Raw genomic sequence first — 15,851 nt, forward strand, 5'->3', positions numbered from 1 at the left:
GAAGTGGGTCTCCCTGTCACAACACATCAGTGAAGTGGGTCTCCCTGTCACAACACATCAGTAAAGTGGGTCTCCCTGTCACAACACATCAGTAAAGTGGGTCTCCCTGTCACAACACATCAGTAAAGTGGGTCTCCCCGTCACAACACATCAGTGAAGTGGGTCTCCTTGTCACAACACATCAGTGAAGTGGGTCTCCCTGTCACAACACATCAGTAAAGTGGGTCTCCCTGTCACAACACATCAGTAAAGTGGGTCTCCCTGTCACAACACATCAGTAAAGTGGGTCTCCCTGTCACAACACATCAGTAAAGTGGGTCTCCCCGTCACAACACATCAGTGAAGTGGGTCTCCTTGTCACAACACATCAGTGAAGTGGGTCTCCCTGTCACAACACATCAGTAAAGTGGGTCTCCCTGTCACAACACATCAGTAAAGTGGGTCTCCCTGTCACAACACATCAGTAAAGTGGGTCTCCCTGTCACAACACATCAGTAAAGTGGGTCTTCCTGTCAGTACTGTAGTGGAACAACATCAGGTTGCAGGTGTTTTCAGAACATCCTGGTAAAATCAGATAATGAATCTGACACACCATCGCAACTAACGTGCAGGATGAAAACAGAAACAATTTGAAATAGTCTTCATTATTCAAATTTGCCACAAGATCGTTCTCAATTTTGCACATTCGTTACATGTGTGGCACACTCAAAATAAATTCAAACTGATTGATTTATTTTGCTGTGAGTATCTAAACAGTCATGTGTAATAAATAGCACCCCAAAACCACACGAGCCCTGTAAAATAACTTGCAGTTGTTGTTAAAGTGAGCAAACTTTCAACACAGGTTAGATGGACAGTGTGTATCTTTTCGCATCCACATGCAAACATTTTGATCGTTCAGTGCAAAGACAATCTTCAACTTTGTCCTGTCCGTAGTGAACTGATCTAAATATGGTAAACCCACTTGTGTCTTGTGACAAAATCTAAACATGGAATCTGGCTACAAATTATTCATTCATTCAAATCTGAAGTATATATATTAGTCCACATACCAAAGCATTCTTTCCAAACAAATTGTTTGTTGACATGCATGAATTCACGGCTGCCTTACAGAGCAGGCAAAATGTGGATGCACATAACTCATACAGCAACTTTCTCTTAATATATCTCAAGTCCATTCTTACTAGGAAATACCTTTATTATCCCCCGCCACGAAGTGAAAGGGGGATATAGGAATGGGTGCCGTCCGTCCGTCACATTTTGTTTCCGGAGCAGATCTTGAAAACCGTACCATATTTCTTCACCAAACTTAGCACATAGATAGATCTAGTGGTGAACTGGTGCTTTTTGATAGTTTGGGATTTTTAAAAAAGTTATTTTTTGAGTTTCCATGGCACCGACTTTGATTTAGACTGAAAATGGCAGTAGTCCTCGTTTCCGGAGCAGATCTTGAAAACCGTACCATATTTCTTCACCAAACTTGGCACATAGATAGATCTAGTGGTGAACTGGTGCCTTTTGATAGTCTGGGATTTTTTTAAAAGTTATTTTTCGAGTTTCCATGGCAATGACTTTGATTTAGACTGAAAATGGCGGTAGTCCTCGTTTCAGGAGCAGATCTTGAAAACCGTACCATATTTCTTCAACAAACTTGGCACATAGATAGATCTAGTGGTGAACTGGTGCCTTTTGATAGTTTGGGATTTTAAAAAAAGTTATTTTTTGAGTTTCCATGGCACTGACTTTGATTTAGACTGACAATGGCGGCAGTCCTCGTTTCTGGAGCAGATCTTGAAAACCGTACCATATTTCTTCTTCATACTTGGCACATAGATAGGTCTAGTGGTGAACTGGTGCCTTTTGATAGTTTGGCATGTTTAAAAACAATATTTTTTTAGTTTCCATGGCACCGACTTTGATTTAGACTGAAAATGGCAGTAGTCCTCGTTTCCGGAGCAGATCTTGAAAACCGTACCAATTTTCTTCACCATATTTTGCACATTGATAGGTCTAGTGGTGAACTGGTGCCTTTGGATAGTTTTGGATTTTTTTAAAAGTTATTTTTGGAGTTTCCATGGCAACGACGTTGATTTAAACTGAAAATGGAAGTAGTCCTAGTTTCCGGAGCAGATCTTGAAAACATACTATATTTCTTTACAAAAAGGCCCAGTGAACATAGTTCACAGGAGCTAATGCATTGCACACACCCGACATGTCATATTGGCGGGGGATGTGAGTATTTCATGCTTGTTCAGACATGTTCTTGTTGCTTGAAAGAGCTGGAGTAAAGCATATTGTTGATGTTAAATGACAAACATGTTTACAATTCAAGTCCCTTACAAGAACTAAGGAAATACACGGCCAACACTTGTTATATCATCAGACACAGCATCTGCACTTGACTAACAGTCTATGAAATCTCTTATTCTACCATGAATTTGGAAAATACTCAATCTGATTGGTCAATCAAAGGTTTCAAATCACAATAACCAGCTCTGACAGAAACAGCTATTTTGATAACATGTATGCTAATATTTATAGTAAAAAATTGTTATGTACAATTATAGGTTACAACATACCGAGTTTCAGTTACTACAATATTCACAGTTGTGCAGTGCCATACTCCACGCCCGCAGAATAATTTGCAGAAATGCCCACTGCAGAAATGTATCTTTCTTGCAGAAAATCACATTTTGTGCAGAACTCTTGTGGAATTTTGCATTTAAGAATTTAGAATTTTAACATATGAGTTGAAAGCTGCTTTTACACATACAAACGAATGTATATTTTGTTTTGAAGTGGAGTTGTCTTTTGTATTATTGTTTACCGAATGTTCATGTCTGTATGTTGACACTAGTGACCTCCACCTTCGCTTCAATATGCTGTTCTAGTTGTGGAGAAGTTTATGGAACAATGCCTGCCAGTCATACTGATACAAAACTACGAAATTCACAAAAACTATGCTTAAAATTTTGCAGAATTGTGTGCAGAATTGGCAAAATGTGGTTGCATAATTTACACACAAAAATTGACTGCATAATTTTTATTTTTTTGGCCAGGGTATACAACTAGGACTTGTTGTGTGGCATATATGTTGGAAAGGAAACACAATAGCTATGAGTGTATTTATGTTTGGGGACAACAGTGAGCTTGAAATCTGGCACCTTTCTATAACATGGATGTGACATCATATCCTGTGCATCACAGTGAGTGAGCTCTGAAGTGAGGCGTAACACTAAACCTTGCAGGGCTTGCTTCATTTTCTTCAGGGTCACCAACTTTATGTTAGCCTACAAAGTATGTAATGTATGCAAGTAAAGAATGATCAGTGTTTCCTTAATTCAAAACAGCAACCAACTCAAAACACTGAACTCAACCAATGCCGCTTCACTCTATATCTTCCTGACACCTTAAAATTCACATTTTGTAAAGTCATGTTAGAATGGAGATAAACATACCGTCTTTTCAATATAGAGACAGGTTACCTGTATGTTTAACCATGCTAAATTTAACAGGTATGTTTATCGTAAAATTACACAACAAATTTCTCTCTTTATTTTTTTCTAATGCTGTGGAATATAGCTAACTGTATCTGCCTTTTTTCTATCATTTAGTTCTTTACTGAATAAAATGCAGATATGCAGTCATGGTGTAGGACTCGGTCTGCTCCTCATATTAAAAAGCTTGAGGGAAGTAGGTCTGGGAACGCACACGACACAGTCTAACACTATACAAACACATAACGAGAAGCCACTTGACACAACACCCAGTGTATGTCTGTCATGACATGCAATGTACAATGGGATCTGCACGCAGCAGACACATTATACAGCACTATCAACATGTGACGACACGTGCCTGTCACAACACAACCTCCTGGTCCTATTCATACACCATGGACGACACGTGCACGACGCTCGGTTACATTCCTCTCGCACGGCTCATCACTTTCTTATCATAAATCTAAGACAAGATAATGATTAATTAATTCAAAAAAGATAATGAAGTTGTACTTTGAAATCCACGTTCTGCAAACAGCAGTTTTGGAATAAACGATCCATACACAAACAAGAAGACAAAGTGCTCTTTGTCCCCCAGTTATCAGTATGCTTGCAGTACTGATACAAGACATACACTACATACTTGGGGAATGTAGAAATTAGTAAACTTACCTTACGAAACCATAAATACTCAATCAAAGTGAGATTTTTGAAAATAATTCATGAATTTAACTGTCATCTGTTTGCAAAAGAAATAGAAACAGAAGATTCTGTCAGTATATCTTGAATTCTTTCTCTCATTGTGATCCTGAGGAACACTAGCTACTGACAAGACAACTCAGCAATATTCAGTTATATATCATTACAGTAAATATATACGATAACCAGTAAATAATAATCTGTAAAGAAATACACGTACACAATCTGTAAAGACTGCGCTGGGTAAAAATTGTCTTACATACAGTTCACATGTAAAAAACCTTCTCTCAACTTCCAAAGAAGAAACCCATTTGCAGAATTGTTTTCATTTTCATTTTCCAGGCTAATGATTTTCTTAATCAATGAGACACTTGTACAACAGCATTTTGTACAACAGCAGGGAGGATGTAGCCAGATTATACAACAACTGTTGTTCACAGACAGGTGATGCAGATAAGATAAGATAAGATAATATTTATTGCAGAAACGTTCCATTACGGGACAAATGCAATTTTTCAAAGACAAGACATTATGATTCCTATATACATATATACAGACGACGGAAGATAACAGCTCACCACAAGAAATCTAACAATGGTCTTCTCAAACTTCATAACTGATGGTCTATGATGCAAGTTTAGTCAAGCAGTCAAAGTGTAGTAATTTATGATTCTAAGAAGACAAAGGATATAAATAATGAATCAATTCTATTATCCTTCCAAACACCACATGCTAGCATTAGGTAACATACACCTGACATAAACTTATTAAAGTCAACAACAAAACTGAATGCAGGTAAATTGTTATGATTGCCATTGATGTAGAACTAACACTTAAAGGATTGGTTCATGAATAAATGCTTGAACTATGTTTGACTGGACAGGACAGATTGCATGTCACCTTCTTCATGCAGAATTGATGACAGTGGAAGCCTGCTCTTATTATTGTGAATATGGTTGTCAAGGCAACATTGTCTCAATGACACCTTGAAATATGACACTGACAAAGCCAGTTTGAATTTACCATTGTGCAAAGGAAAAACTATCTTTGTCCCACTTTTATGATATATTTATGAGAGATCACAAAAGATGCCAGATAAATATGTAACAGCTGTTCAGGCTTCGCTGGTAGACAATGCCGATCCCTCATTGACAACGAAGAGCTGTTGTCAGCAATATTCTGTCAGCAGTATTATTAAAACATTACAAATACCAAATAGATTAAAGTGCATCATTTGTCAGCAAGCATTGTTGCCTGTTGTGAGTCTGTCAACTCTGACCAACTAACCTTGACCTTTAAACATGTCAAGGTCATGTCCTGACAGGGCACTTCTGTTAGTGTCAGCTCCTATGCTATCTAAACTTCAGTATTGCGGACTTTAAGCAGAAAGACGTAACTTAAAAATAAGACAAAAAGAGAAATCATTGCAAAAGATATCCTACAAATAATACACTTCATTGCCAACTCCACCTATTCACTGCACATTGGCTATACAGAGGTGTAGGAAAAATCAAAATTGTGATGTTGTTCCCAGACAAGCGAACAATAAAAATTCACCATTTCAGTACACAGAGTCTACTTGTCCAGATTGACAAAAATTGTGTTTTGTAACAAAATCTGTTCATTGCTAGGCCATAATGACATGAAAACCAAACCATACATCCAGGATTTTGAAAAAGGAAGGGGTGTGTGTGTATGTAACTCCCAAGTGACAAGTGATTTGGCCAAGTGCTCAGTTAACATGTACTAAATAAAGGTGTGTGAAGAAATGGGGGTTGCACCCCTGAACCTCCATCGGGATCCACCAGTTCAGTGCCACTTGACATGCTTCTGAGTATGATGTGCAACAGTCTACATCGATACTCTGATCAACCACTCACTCGAACCAGGCAGCTTGTTGTAAGGCATGATGAACATCAGAAAAACAGGAACACCGCCACCGCTGGATTCGTCATACTCACCATGTTTACACCTTTTCAAAGCTATATTTAATACTGTTAGGACACACTTTTTTACTTTTATGTTTCACAGATCTATTCCAGCTTTTCCACACAAGGTCGGACAGAAAAAAACAAAACACTAATGTCAATTATTTATTTATTTATATGAAAGTCATTCTGCCCTGGAGTTAAAACTGCAGGTGACCTCTTGAATCACTGATAGTAGACATGGAATTTATGTCTAATTGTAACTGTTTATATCATATAAGAGGGTCTATATTACTAGTAAGGAGACATGATGAAAATAAATATGTTTACATCGAATTTAATTCTTAGACTGGCTGTGGCCTAATGAATATTTTGATCAAAATTGACAAGACATGAAGGTCTCTGTTTGGTTGTCAACGGACAAATGATTCAGCTTCCTCTGTTCGTTCGGTGATCTCACGTAACAAGTGGGACAAGTGGGACAAGTTGTGCATTGATTTTCCACCCCCCTGTTATACTGATTTATGTAAAGTAAAAAGTAGAGCGGAGGCGGGTATTACCGATATGGTAAGGGGGAAACCCTATGCAAATAAGAACATAGTGCATTTAGGCGACGAGTTCTCTCAAATGTGTTTTCGGTCGACTCTATTACCACAATATGCAGTGTGGCCATGTTTTTTATGTTGTGGGTTCGTAACACGGCACGAAAACGCAAACCCGGAAGTTCGGCATTTACCGAAGAAGGGTGGGTCTGCCGATGACTTCAGTTGGCAATTACCGATAATTTAAATTGAACTCACACCTTTAAGTAATTAGTACCTGTGTGTAGTGCTAAAGATATATTTATGAAATCCTAACCCTGTAAGACCCAAAATAATACCAATGTGGTGATGTGACGAGAGGACTTTGATGGACTATAGCTTGTTTCGAAATTCCTGAGATTACAACAGAAACGCTAAATATGCTTTGGACACATTTTTTTCTTCTACGTTTTACTCAAATCCGTCTATTAATAACACACTCAGGCAAATTTGTCTTTGTTTGGTAGACCCGATTTGGCGATTCCTTGTTTCCTGAAATAAGAATACTGTTTTAAGATCGCCTTTTAAAAAAGAGATTTACTCTACTAAATGCTGTAATTATAACATTATTCGTTAATTTTTATCAGTGTGAAATTAAGATTTTTCATCGTATTTTTGGTGAAAATACTTCATGTTACAATATATATTATATGTTATATATATATAAATATATTTATACTAGATCTATTATATATTTTATTTTGTTTTTTAAATGTATTCACATTAGCGCTTTACTTTAGGTATGTTAATAATTTCATCTATTGTAAATCGAGTGAACACGGCCCTCTTGTGTATTTTGCATTCTATTTTATTTAGGGCAAATGTTGTATATATTATGTATAAATCTCATATATGTTAATTTTAGATGAAGGAAACATAAATATCAGTCGTTTCAATTCACTGAATATTTGCATATACAACCAGGACTATCAGTTGTTGAGTTATCGGTAAATGCCGCACTCACGTTTCAAGTGGAGGCCTTTACCGATACAGACTATAACGGCCGCCAATGTGGCGGGAAGACTGCATTGTGGGACAGAAATACAACATCGAGTCCGCGGTTGGCTAGTCTATAAATATCTGGTGGAAACCCAACTTCAGCAAGATATGATTGGCTTAGGGGCAATGTAGGTCATGAATATTCATGTCACTTAGTGGGTTAGAGTTCAAGGAGGCCGTGTCGCACATCGATTGTTATGGATTGATAGGACGTTCTTTTTGGCAATCGAAGGTTCATTCCGGCAGAGAAAGTATACTAACTTATGACTTTGCGCATTTATGATGGGTAAATGTGTATGTTTAACGCGTTTGCGATGGGATTTATAAATCCATCGGTGAATGCCACATCATCGGTAATACCCGCCTCCGCTCTATGTCTTAAATTTATTGACAAATTCTGTTTTGTTCCTCCTTGTTGCCGAACATCAGTAAACCTCCCTGACTGATCAGTGTAATGATTCAATGACAGCAACAACAAATCTGACATTATTATTAACACATGGCCCTTAAAAGATGCATGCAGTGCATCCTTGAGACTCGGATGCAGCAAGGCCTGTTCTGCATCAGCAGGGCTGGAAACATTAGACAACATGGCCTCATCAAGGCGTCTGATCATCAGTCAACTCCAAGACAGTCTTAATCTAGTCTGCAGACAAAACAAAGACTAAGAGAATCAAAGAGAAGCCTGCCAGTGCGATGATTAGGTCCCTTGTTAGGTCTCATGGATACTTAATGGATTGGACTGAAACACCAGCAAGCTGTAAACTGTTATATTTTGAGAAAAACCTTGATTATTTTTTTACCACGAGAGAATGATGTTACCTGTGGTTGCCATTTAAATATATGAAACATCAACACATTCATGTAAAGAAACAAGCCACATGTTATGGGAAGGCTTGATGGAAACCCAAACGTGCAAGGCCGTAGGATAACGGAATCACTCCATACACTGGCCAAGTGCCAACTGAGGGCAACAGTATTGCCTCTACATTACTTTCACACTTTAAGTTATCTCAGCTCTTGTTACCATATGATCAATGTATATATTGAACTGTTTAACTGGCATTTATACAAGTTGGTAAGTGACAGTAAAGAAAAGATATTCTATGGATGACAATTTCATTCTATTGTGATGCGACTTTTTAGTATAGATCCTTAAACCGTTGTCAAGCAAGAGTGCTTCACAATGGTACAGGATTTATACTGAAATGTATATCACATCATAATAGAATAAAATAAAAGACAAAATTTGTAAATATCAGGATATATTCAAGGCAACAACTGCTGACCTGGCATACTGAATAATGTCTTGGCACCATAATACTGGTATATAGTGATGATGTTGACGCCATGTCGTAAATCAAAAGGATTACTGCAACATCTTCAATGATGAGGAATATGTGGTTTTGATTTAAAGTACTTCATGGCTTGGGAAAAGAAGCCTTTTTCCACCTTGAAAGACTACTGATGTCACACAAACAATAGTCTACCTTCAGCTTAGAAGCATCAAACTAATAGCTTGTCAAGAGTCCTATATCCAGCACAGGTGACATTTTACTAGAATATTAAATTATTGATAGCCTTATCACAACAAGAACAAATAATCTTTCCTAGTCAGGTATTATTGTGCTATCAGCACTAGTGAGTGTAGACATAAATATCTGATATATCATGATATATATATATGTATGTATTTACTAACTCATTGGTACACATCGGAAACATCTCTTCGTAATGTACATACTTCTGTATATGTTTCTATGCTTCGCATTTCTTTTGGCAGTGAGTATATATATGTTATCACACAGTCACTAGTATAGTTGTGTTTATATATGTTAACACACTTTTTCTAGCAATTGTTGTATATATAAATATATGTTATCACACATGTACTAGCAATTGTTGTATATATAGATATATATGTTGTCACACATTTTCTAGTAATTGTTGTTCATGAAAAAAGTGAAAAATAACTGCTAAGTAAAACTTGTCACTATCACATCTAGGTTTGGACACATTTGGGACATAGTTTTTGCACCCATCTTGTACTGTCCCTTGACATGTCTACAATGTGGACATGTAGCATATATCATGTGATTGACAGGTATATAGGCTGTGTATAGCTACACATAACACATGACTGACAGGTATATAGGCTGGGTATAGCTACACATAACACATGACTGACAGGTATATAGGCTGGGTATAGCTACACACAACACATGACTGATAGGTATATAGGCTGGGTATAGCTACACACAACACATGACTGACAGGTATATAGGCTGGGTATAGCTACACACAACACATGACTGACAGGTATATAGGCTGGGTATAGCTACACACAACACATGACTGACAGGTATATAGGCTGGATATAGCTACACATAACACATGACTGACAGGTATATAGGCTGGGTATAGCTACACATAACACATGACTGACAGGTATATAGGCTGGGTATAGCTACACATAACACATGACTGACAGGTATATAGGCTGGGTATAGCTACACATAACACATGACTGACAGGTATATAGGCTGGGTATAGCTACACATAACACATGACTGACAGTTATATATGCTGGGTATAGCTACACATAACACATGACTGACAGGTATATAGGCTGGGTAAAGGGTACACATAACACATGACTGACAGGTATATAGGCTGGGTATAGCTACACATAACACATGACTGACAGGTATATAGGCTGGGTATAGCTACACATAACACATGACTGACAGGTATATAGGCTGGGTATAGCTACACATAACACATGACTGACAGGTATATAGGCTGGGTATAGCTACACATAACACATGACTGATAGGTATATAGGCTGGGTAGCTACACATAACACATGACTGACAGGTATATAGGCTGGGTATAGCTACACATAACACATGACTGACAGGTATATAGGCTGGGTAGCTACACATAACACATGACTGACAGGTATATAGGCTGGGTATAGCTACACATAACACATGACTGACAGGTATATAGGCTGGGTAGCTACACATAACACATGACTGACAGGTATATAGGCTGGGTATAGCTACACATAACACATGACTGACAGGCCTGGCCTGTGTCCCCCCCCACATGGTCATGTGAGTCTGCGGCAAGTGGACAAATCTGTTTTCACAGATTGAAACTAATACCACGTTTGTTGTTCACTGTGTGTCAGAACAAGACTGAATTTCTTTAGTCACAGCGAGTGTGACCCAAATTGGGTACTATGTCTACATAAATGTCCTATTCCACTGACATGACACGACAGCCTACATGGAACGTAAGTGACTTGTAACACAGCCCCTGTAAGGTCAAACCTGGCTAATAGGATGGGTCTTAGTGGGAGTGACAATAGACCTCCAAACACCTGACAACTGCAGTATATCAAAATATTTCACACGCTCCTTTTAGCAGGCTTCTTGGGGGATATTGTTTTTTTAGCCACAGATTTCTTTTGTGAAAAATATGAAATATGGTTTGAGTAAATAAGCTTGTCAACAGCCCTGCTGTATTAGCTTAGTTGTTGACTGGAGATACTGGGAAGCCAATGCATAGTACTTTGTCAACACAATACATTGTGTCAAATAGGAACCAGTCACTTGGGGCTTCTATTTATTCCTTTAACAATGAAAAGATATCCCATTTTAAGCCATTCAATTTCATTATCTTTATAAATGATGACATCATGATGTGCCTTTATGAGACTGGATTGAGTGTTTGATGTGTCTGGAGCGAGTGAGTGAGTGTTTGATGAGACTGAAGTGAGTGAATGAGTGAGTGTTTGATGAGATTGGAGTGAGTGATTGTTTGATGAGACTGGAGTGGTGGAATTAGTGACTGTTTGATGAGATTGGAGTGAGTGATTGTTTGATGAAACTGGAATGAGTGTTTGATGAGACTTAAGTAAGTGAGTGAGAGAGAGTGAGAGAGAGTGAGAGTGAGTGAGAGTGAGTGATTGAGAGTGAGTGAGTGAAAGAGAGTGAGAGTGGGTGAGAGTGAGTGAGTGAGTGAGTGAGTGAGAGCGTGAGAGTGAGTGAGTGAGTGAGTGAGAGCATGAGAGTGAGTGAGTGAGTGAGTGAGCTGTTAGGGTACACAGATATCTTTTACAACTGTGAGATGATATGTCCTGATGGTCAAGTATGACAAAGCAGCAATTGTGACCACTGGTCCTACAGGTCTGTTGGATCAAAGGACACAAGATCCCCGGCTGTCCACAGACTGCCGCGTGTAGTGAGTTGTCCAGGACAGTGTCTCAAGCCCAGTTCACAAGTGACAACATATGGCTGCAAAACTGATCCACCATGTCCCAATAGACCATCTGACCACACCCACATAGACTTTGACAGAAGATGGATGTCCTGGGCATCCCTGGGGCTGTGTTGCTGGTCAAGCCTCCTGGTATGTGTGACTGTCCACTACAAGCAGCGGGAGTGACCAGACTGCCAGAAGTGCTGGGCCGAGCTGGCAGGTGGCACCATGGTGTTGCAAGGTGGTGGGAATGTCAGCTATGTGCATCCTTATTGTCTAGAGTTGTCAGGAATGTAGTCCCTGATTAGTGTGGCTGGGGGTGTAACAGCAGGAAGTTGGGGTGTGTACTGCTTGTAGCAGGTTATGGGGGAGATCAGAAACATGTGGGTGAACTAGTGGAGAGAGATGAGTGAGGCTACATAGATATGTTCACCAATAGATCGGAATTACGCCTGGCAGTGAACGATATAAGACATCACACATCATAAAAACCGGGGGTGGTCTGTTGCCTAGTGGTTAAAGCGTTCACTCGTCACGCCAAAGACCCGATTTCGATTCCCAACATGGGTGCAATGTCTAAAGCCCATTACTGGTGTCCCCGCCGTGATATTGCTGAAATATTGCTAACAGTGGCGTAAAATCAAACTCACTCACTCATGAAAACTGGGATACTTTGACCCTGATCGAATAACTTGACTTGCAGTAATACCCATTATAAATAGAGATTAACAAATGAATATCAACAACATGTGAAGTGTCAGGAAGTTCCCCTGGCCCCGACCGACATCTGCTTCCCTGGTTCACTCACACCCCAGATTAAGAATGGCTGGAACTTATCAGTTCAAGATTGTTGAATGTCAACAAAATAAATATTTTCTGACATATACCACTGTTGGCGTCATGATACATATATAATGAAAGCTGTTCGTGGTTCAATAATACATTATCGTATCAGTGTATATGAGCACTATACTTGGCAATGGTAATTTTCCCAATAAAAACATCAACAAGTGATCACTACTTTCAGAATAAATAACCCCATATCTCGGAGAGCAGCACAGTATATAGTGTACAGTCTTCACATAAAGTCTAGCATCTGAATGGTAAAAACTGGAGGGCAGCAGAAAGCAGATTAGTATTTATGAGGATAATTTATAGCAGAGCTTTTCACCAATGTTCTGCTGCCACAATTGGTAGCCCTTCAACAGCCAGTGAATGGAATGAGTCAAGCTTTGTATGTCTATTTGACATCCATGTTTTCGTTTCCAAATTCACTTCTCAAAGTGTATTTGATTCAGCTCTTGTACGCCTGCTCAACCGTAAAGAAAGTCTGTCTGTCATGAATACACAAAGTACCACTTGGATGTTAATGGGGACATAACAAGCAACAGACAAGATGTTTACAGTGTCCTACAGGGTCGTACAGGGTCCTTGAGGGTTGTCCAGGGTTGTACAGGGTCCTTCAGGGTTGTACAGGGTTGTACAGGGTCCTTCAAGATCCTACGGGGTTGTACAGGGTTGTATAGGGTCCTTCAAGATCCTACAGGGTTGTACAGGGTTGTACAGGGTCCTTCAGGGTCCTTCAAGATCCTACAGGGTTGTATAGGGTTGTACAGGGTCCTTCAGGGTTGTACAGGGTTGTACAGGGTCCTTCAAGATCCTACGGAGTTGTACAGGGTCCTTCAAGATCCTACAGGGTTGTACAGGGTCGTACAGGGTCCTTCAAGGTCCTACAGGGTTGTACAGGGACGTACAGGGTCCTTCAAGGTCCTACAGGGTTGTACAGGGTCGTACAGGGTCCTTCAAGGTCCTACAGGGTTGTACAAGGTCCTACAGGGTGGGTCAGGGTCCTACAGGGTGGTACAGGGTCCTTCAAGGTTCTACAAGGTCCTTCAGGGTTGTACAGGGTTGCATAGGGTTGTACAGGGTGGTAAAGGGTCCTACAGGGTTGTACAGGGTTGTACAGGGTTGTATAGGGTTGTACAGGATGCTACAGGGCTTTACAGGATGCTACAGGGTTGTACAGGATCCTACAGGGTCCTTCAAGGTCCTACAGGGTTGTACAGGGTCCTACAGGGTGGGTCAGGGTCCTACAGGGTGGTACAGGGTCCTTCAAGGTTCTACAAGGTCCTTCAGGGTTGTACAGGGTTGCATAGGGTTGTACAGGGTGGTAAAGGGTCCTACAGGGTTGTATAGGGTTGTACAGGATGCTACAGGGCTTTACAGGATGCTACAGGGTTGTACAGGATCCTACAGGGTTGTACAAGGTCCTACAGGGCCCTTCAAGGTTCTACAAGGTACTACAGGGTCCTACAGGGTTGTATAGGGTTGTACAGGGTCCTACAAGGTTGTACAAGGTCCTACAGGGTCCTACAGGGTTGTACAAGGTCCTACAGGGTTGTACAGGGTTGTACAGGGTTATACAGGGTCGTACATGGTTGTACAGGGTCCCCCAAGGTCCTACAGGGTTGTACAGGGTCCTACATGGTTGTACAAGGTCCTACAGGGTTGTACAGGGTCCTTCAAGGTCCTACAGGGTTGTACAAGGTCCTTCAAGGTTGTACAGGGTTGAATAGGGTCCTACAGGGTCCTTCAAGGTCCTATAGGGTTGTACAGGGTCCTACAGGGTTCTACAAGGTCCTTCAGGGTTGTACAGGGTTGTACAGGGTTCTACAGGGTGGTAAAGGGTCCTACAGGGTTGTATAGGGTTGTACAGGATGCTAAAGGGCTTTACAGGATGCTACAGAGTTATACAGGATCCTACAGGGTTGTACAAGGTCCTACAGGGCCCTTCAAGGTTCTACAAGGTTCTCCAGGGTCCTACAGGGTTGTATAGGGTTGTACAGGGTCCTACAGGGTTGTACAAGGTCCTACAGGGTCCTACAGGGTTGTACAAGGTCCTACAGGGTTGTACAGGGTTGTACAGGGTCCTACAGGGTTATACAGGGTCGTACATGGTTGTACAGGGTCCTTCAAAGTCCTACAGGGTTGTACAGGGTCCTACAGGGTTGTACAAGGTCCTTCAAGGTCCTACAGGGTTGTACAGGGTCCTACAGGGTTGTACAAGGTCCTACAGGGCTGTACAGGGTCCTACAGGGTTGTACAGGGTCCTTCAAGGTCCTACAGGGTTGTACAAGGTCCTTCAGGGTTGTACAGGGTTGCATAGGGTCCTACAGGGTCCTACAGGGTCCTTCAGGGTTCTACAGGGTCCTTCAAGGTCCTACAGGGTTGTACAGGGTTCTACAAGGTCTTTCAGGGTTGTACAGGGTTGTACAGGGTACTACAGGGTTGTACAGGGTCCTACAGGGTTGTACAGGGTCCTTCAAGGTCCTACAGGGTTGTACAAGGTCCTTCAAGGTTGTACAGGGTTGCATAGGGTCCTTCAGGGTCAAACAGGGTCCTACAGGGTCCTTCAGGGTTCTACAGGGTCCTACAGGGTTGTACAGGGTCCTACAGGGTCCTTCAGGGTTATACAGGGTCCTACAGGGTCCTACAGGGTTGTACAGGGTCCTTCAGGGTTCTACAGGGTCCTTCATGGTTCTACAGGGTCCTTCAGGGTTCTACAGGGTTGCATAGGGTCCTACAGGGTTGTACAGAAAGTAAACATATATCTGTTAATCAACTGGGATTTATTTGAGTGAACTGGACAAGATCAAAACCAGTTCATAACAACTCAACTGCAATAATCACACAACTTATGCTTTCACAGAAGCAATTATGTACACTATGTATGGCCCTATAAGCATGATACAGTGCTTTCACACAGAGATTTCAAAGATATCTCTAAATGGCAATACAACCAAATTATTACTAATTGTAACACCGGAAAACACAACATTGTGCATTCAAATATCAGACTGTATCACAGGAGGAAA

General features: G+C 40.5%; 2 protein-coding genes across 4 annotated transcripts in view; one reads left to right on the top strand and one right to left on the bottom strand.

Moving 5' to 3' along the window:
• The window catches only part of LOC124110778, a 63,235-nt gene that overhangs the window by 18,176 nt on the left and 29,208 nt on the right, over window positions 1-15,851 (bottom strand). The window lies entirely within an intron of this gene.
• Window positions 14,694-15,617, top strand: LOC125378712 (spidroin-2-like). Its single transcript, XM_048394652.1, has one exon. The coding sequence runs from the start codon at window positions 14,694-14,696 to the stop codon at window positions 15,615-15,617; it is 924 nt and encodes a 307-aa protein (XP_048250609.1).

The sequence above is a fragment of the Haliotis rufescens genome, unplaced genomic scaffold (genome assembly GCF_023055435.1).
Source record: "Haliotis rufescens isolate VD_foot unplaced genomic scaffold, xgHalRufe1.0.p SCAF_13, whole genome shotgun sequence".
In the NCBI taxonomy this organism is placed as follows: domain Eukaryota; kingdom Metazoa; phylum Mollusca; class Gastropoda; order Lepetellida; family Haliotidae; genus Haliotis; species Haliotis rufescens.

Excerpts from the sequence above, each read along its gene's own strand:
- LOC125378712 (XM_048394652.1), top strand. The coding sequence starts at position 14,694 with ATGCTAAAGGGCTTTACAGGATGCTACAGAGTTATACAGGATCCTACA.